The sequence below is a fragment of the Nannobrachium achirus genome, assembly GCF_963921795.1.
Source record: "Nannobrachium achirus genome assembly, chromosome: 4".
In the NCBI taxonomy this organism is placed as follows: Eukaryota; Metazoa; Chordata; class Actinopteri; order Myctophiformes; family Myctophidae; genus Nannobrachium; species Nannobrachium achirus.
Genome location: NC_137813.1, coordinates 54292950 through 54299106, shown reverse-complemented (window position 1 = coordinate 54299106; position 6157 = coordinate 54292950). Strand labels below are relative to the sequence as shown.

Genomic DNA, 6157 nt, shown 5'->3' with positions numbered 1-6157 from the left:
ACTCCTGCTTTGTCCTTCTTCTTCCTCCAGCTCTTCTGGCTTTGTGTCTTCTTCCTGCTCCAGGGTTAGTATAGTGTTAATTCACAATGACAAAATAACAAAAACTACAATTGAAAATATCTCCATATTTTTACTTTTTATGTTTTCTTTTAGTTATACCACGGTATCAGTAGCAAAAATAGCAGATCTAGCTCTAGGGCAAAAGATTATGTATTTTGTGACGAAGTGACACACATTTTGAGCAACAAAAATAAAGTACTGTGTGATAAAATCAATTTCCTTATTTTTTGTTTTTGACAAAAAACATTAAAGGTGATACACCATGCATTTAAAAAGTATTTATGTCATATTGTTTATGTCCCAAAAACGTTTTTCAAAAGGTTTGAGGCTAAATTACCATCCCTGAATATTATAATATATAATTTTTGAATGGCTCTCAGAGCATTTTCAGATGCAGTACCACCTTTGGCCTGAACTGCGCCACACCCCCCCCCCAAAAAAATGGAAGAAAAAAAAATATATATATATATATATATTTTTTTTTTCAAAAACGGCCGTCGCTGACGTCAGCGACGGCAGCAATTCAGGACAGCCTGTTTTGAGAACCCGTGGAAAGCTTTTAACCTCAGCCTTCCCAAAAACAGAGAAAGACACAATGGTCAGAAATGGGACTTTGTGAGGATAGAAAGTGCTAGTGGGACCCCAAAAACCCCAAAAGTTTTAAAATAGGAAAAGTGAAAATTCATGGTGTATCACCTTTAAGATAGCAAAAGTAGCAAGTCTACAAGCTCACAGCGTGTCGCATTGCGATGCGTTGTGAGCTTGTAGATGTATGGCCTAACACTAAAACCAATAATTAAAGTGAAACTATAATAATAACCCCGTTGTGCTCCTCCTCTGCCTCTGCCTCGTCCTTCAGGAAGGCCAGTTCACTGTCCTCCTCCTCCTCCTCTTCCCTCAGTCTCTCCCTGTACTCCTCCTCTCTCCTCTTCATCTCCTCCTCCTCCTCCTGCTGCTCCTCTTCTCCAGAGGGCTGTGAGGCGGCAGTGATGTTCTCCTCCTCTCCAGAGGGCTGTGCAGAGGTGGTCTCCTCTTCTCCAGGGTGTGTCGTCATGTTTTCACCTGTTTCTGTCCTGCTGAGAGTCTGGGAGAAGTGGCCTTCAGATTTACAACGAGGCACATCAAGGATAGCCAATAGACTTAAAGGTATATTCAGTGATTGTATTTCATTCAAATAATAACATTTTAATTGGTACATTTTCCATCATTCTCCTCACTAGAATGTGTGCTGACTATATAAGGACTTCCACCATGGCCCGTGTTACGAGCATAGCTAGATTCGGTTTTCAGAGGTGGCCAGCCAGTTCTCGACCAATCAGGGTAGAGTATGGCCGTAGTAATGTTATGATGTTTAGTTATGATGGTCAAAATAAAGGTTTTGAGAACCACAGTTGCTCTGAATTAAGAATGTCTGCTAAATGCCTAGATTGTAAACTACTGAACTCATAAAATGTCTGGTAGTAAATCAGTATCATACATATCCTGAAGCTGGAGACGTAGGCTTAGCGATATTCAGTGATTGGGTCTAATGATCAAAACGAGAACATTATAATTATATAAACATTATATAAACTTTCATTATCACTGAATAAACCTTTAATTCAGCCAATGAACACACTTTTGACATCTCTGTAGTCATAAACAATGCACAGAATGTACATATAACACTTTTATTACGCAACATTTCGGTCACATTTTGCATCATCAGATGCCTGAAGAAATGTTGCACAATACCTCACGGACACTGACTGACTCTGTAGTGGATGATATAACCGGTTGTACTGTTCTGCAACGATATCAGTACTTCTGTGATGATGTGATGCAAACGCCATTTGACAGCATGTTATTTCTGTGATTCTGTCATTTGTGATGTTTATCGTTCCTGTGACCTTCACTGTACAACCAGTAATAATAATGTCAGTGCTTCTCAAACTCCAAGGACAACAAAAGGAGGACCCCGCAACTCTGACAGTGTACAAATGGAACCAAATCCATTTGGTTCCATTTGTACACTGTCAGAGTTACAGTCCTGTAAGGGTATAGGCCTATGGTTCGTAGTAATTGCCGGACTATAAGCCGCAGCTTTTTTCCCATGTTTTGAACCCTGCGGCTTATACAAAGGTGCGGCTTATATATAGATTTTTACAGCTAACGGCCAGTTAGTTAGTTTTACAATGGTCTTTAACAAGGATTTATATATAGATTTTTACAACTAACTGCAACCAGGGGCACTCTAGCAGGAAGCAGGAAGGACACCTGCGGCTTATAGTCAGGTGCGGTTTATAGTCCAATAATTACGGTAACAATAAATGAGTTAGCTGGGGACCCCATGGAAGCCACTCAAGGACCCCCATGGGGCTTCCATGTGGCCACATTTCAATATATATCTTTAATGTCATTAATGTTCAAATACCGTACACATAATACATAAGTATTGTATAGCAGGCATTGTACTGCCCACAGGTCCACTTGTATAGTCATGCCAGATGCCCAGTCCACCATGTTTAAAGTAACATGGTTTAATACATGACGGTACCCGTGTGATCATGCTCTGCAGTTGGAGGTTGTGTCGTCTCAGCGTTTCCATGGTGACCTCCATCTCGGAACACCTGTCCTCCAGAATCCCCTGTTCTGATTGGACAGTCACTCGCCACACCTTCAGCTCCTCCTCTAATAGCCTGGACACGAACGCACAATGGGAGTAGGTTGAACACCGGGGGTTTAGAGTTAGTCACTTATCTATTTTGTTTACTTTTTAATTGTGCATTCTATTTAATTATGCATTCTACAGTATGTACAGTATGTCATTACAAGTACCGTACTTATAGTGTAAGTCACTGTGGTTAAGAGCGTGATTTAACGTTTCCCTCTGTCCCCCGAAACACACTCACTCACTCGCTCGCTCGCTCACTCACTCACCATCTGTCTCTCTGCAGGTGTCTGACATCCTTCAGTAAAGCTGAGTCTCTCTTCTGGAAACACAAACATATAGTTACTATATGGAAACACAAGCATAGTTACCATGGTAATAGATTAACATGAGGAACACCTTGTTAACGATATTACAGTATACTGGTGGTCAGCTTCCAGTACAACTGTAGGAAACTGTGGTTGTACTGGTCAGCTCGCAGTGAACAACAGTAGAAGACTGTGGTTGTACTGGTCAGCTCACAGTGAACAACAGTAGAAGACTGTGGTTGTACTGGTCAGCTCCCAGTGAACAACAGTAGAAGACTGTGGTTGTACTGGTCAGCTCCCAGTGAACAACAGTAGAAGACTGTGGTTGTACTGGACAGCTCCCAGTGAACAACAGTAGAAGATTGTGGTTGTACTGGTCAGCCCCCAGTGAACAACAGTAGAAGACTGTGGTTGTACTGGTCAACTCCCAGTGGCCTGCAGTAAAGACTGTGGATGATGGTCAACTCCCAGTGACCACCAGTAGTAGACTGTGGTTGTACTGGTTAGCTCCCATGCAGTACAACAGTAGACAACTGTGTTTTCTTGTTTTTGTTTATTAATGCTAACATAATACAGTATACACGTTGCTCAATTGTTCATACATTTTTGTTTCTTAGATTAGCTTTTTCTTGTACATGTTATGGCATGTTGTATAAACATGCTAGGTTTATATAGTTTATTGCAAGTTGCAACCGAAGGTCGCAGTATACCATGAGAAATGTTGAAGCTTTTCTCCGTCTGTCTGTCTGTCTGTCTGTCTGTGTCAGTCAGTCAGTACACATTTTTACAGTCTATTGGTTCCCGTGTCACTGTGACATCACTCTGACATCATGCCCTGATGTCACTGTGATGTCAGGGGAACCACTCTTAACAGAATGGGTTTGCTGCTCTGACCTCACGCTCTGGCTTGATTTCCCTTTTATGCCCATATATTTCATGCCCATATATAGTCGACAATGTGATGTCAGAACATGCCCATATCTGGGCATTCCCAGATCACACTGGCAAATGAATTACATCCTTGTCCTTTTTATGCCCATATATGGAGAACCCTGTCCCAGTGTCATCAATATTAAGGGCATATCTGGGAATGCCCATATATGGGCATGTTCTGATATGCCCATATATGGGTATTCCCAGATCACACTTGCAAATGAATTACGTCCTTGTCTGTTCTATGCCCCTATATGGAGATCCCTGTCCCGATGTCATCAATATTAAGGGCATATTTCTGGGAATGCCCATATTTGGTAATGCCCATATATGGGCATGTTCTGCCAATCTCAACAGACACTGTTGGTCCGATATACATCACTGGCCAAACAGTCAAGAATTGGCGCGACCTCGCCCTTTAGATGTACAGAATGTTATTTAGAAGGCATGTTCTTTAGACCGATGTTCCTAGTTTCTTTGAGGCACTATTTTGTTCTCTCTGCCCTCTAATGTGACTGTTTCTCAAAGTGGGGTCCGTTGGGGGTCCCCAGCTAATTGATTGGTAGTTAGGAACGAAATATGGGGGTCCGTGGCCCTAATGCAAACCAAACTGGAGGTTCTTGAAAAAAAAAAAAAAAAAAAAAGCAAAATTATAAATTGCTTCTCACCTCTTTGACATCTTCAGTCTGCTGAGATTTACAGTGGAGTCTGGGAGGGGAGGAGCAGCGAGGAGACGCTCCGCTGGGTGGAGGAGGAGGAGGTGGAGGAGGAGAGGAGGAGGTGGAGGGTGGGGTATCAGGAGGAAGAGGAGCTCTCCGGAGGCGGGGACTAATAGAGGAGGAGTGACGGACAGGCGAGGCAACCAACGGCGGTGAAGAGTCAGGTGACAGCGCCCTGGGAATCGTGAAGATTGAAACACTGTAACCAATGCCACGTGACTGTAACACTGTCCAACCAAACATCCAATCAGAAGAGAGAAGTCATACGGGATAAATGAGTGAAAGAGAAATTGTCGGGTTCTCTCTCCTGATAATGTATGCAAATGATGTATAATGTTGGGTTGGGCAATATAACAACGATCTTGCGATATGAGACTAAATATAGTCTGGGATTGTGGATATTGTAATGTCATGATATTGCATAACTGTTGTGTCTTTTACTGGTTTTAATTACTTATTTTAAACTTAAAAACATTGTCAAAAATTGTTATAAATAGCTGATCTACAAGCTCAAATAGCCTTGAAGATCTGCTATGATTGCTATTTTTTAACATATTTGAAAAACTAAAATTTAAGTTAAGAGCTGGAGTGACAGGGAGACTCATCGAACACGATATACTGTAGCAATGATTACTATCAGAATAAAGAGATATTTAACAATTAAATAAAGCATTTATTTTTACATTCTATTCTAAAACATCCAGACATGATGAAAATATAAGAACTCTTGTAGGCTACTGAATAAAAGTGCATTTAAAAATAAATAATAATGACTTTTAGAATCATTATATTTATTGATGTTTTCTTACCTGGCCTGAGACTCTTGTGACTCCGCCCCTCGCATCAGGCCCCGTCTACGCTCCGCCTCCCGACGAGTGTATCGCCGTGGCAACAGGGCGTGACGAGTGCTGTGGGCGAACGAAGCCAGAGACTCTCTCCAAGATGGCTGACAGAGAAAGAGATGAAGTTGTTCAGTAGTTGGCAGGGGTTTGGTTTTGACACTCACCAGTCCTTTTCCCTGTCTTTTGTCCAGACACTTGTTAATGTCCCTTAACCCCCCTAGCACCAAATGTCATTTTATGAAACCTCATACTTATTAAACCATCACCAGTATGTTCCTTTGGATAAGAGTGTCAGCTCTCAACAGGCAAAGATGATCTCATCAGCTCAGTGATGGGACGTTTTCACTGAATGTTCACCAGGCGTGTTGTTGCCTGGATTATTCATGAAGCATTCCCGGAACAGAAAGATCCCATGATTGGCCGCTAGTTGCGTTGTTTTCCCCCCGCGAGGTACTAAAAAGAATATTTCTCCATTGGACCCCAGTCATTTCCCCCTTTGATTTTCTAACCTTAATAAATATCGTCATAAATACATTATGGTTCTGTGTCTGGACAACTAAACTGATACCAGCCGGCTGTGTTCTTCTTCGTGTGCTTTATTTTGGGAGGCTCAACACTACATTCTCCCATGTATCCCTGCGGTTC

At 41.9% G+C, this 6157-nt stretch overlaps 1 protein-coding gene across 1 annotated transcript in view; it reads right to left on the bottom strand.

The window, feature by feature from the left end:
• Window positions 1-1110: 1110 nt before the first annotated feature.
• Window positions 1111-6157, bottom strand: part of dytn (dystrotelin) — a gene marked incomplete at both ends in the record, with an annotated part of 8604 nt that continues 3557 nt past the window's right edge. The window contains 5 exons of the mRNA XM_080723385.1: window positions 1111-1158; window positions 2597-2738; window positions 2980-3032; window positions 4620-4692; window positions 5480-5616. Of these exons, the coding sequence (XP_080579511.1) occupies window positions 1111-1158; window positions 2597-2738; window positions 2980-3032; window positions 4620-4692; window positions 5480-5616 (453 nt within the window). The remainder of the gene's footprint in view (window positions 1159-2596; window positions 2739-2979; window positions 3033-4619; window positions 4693-5479; window positions 5617-6157) is intronic.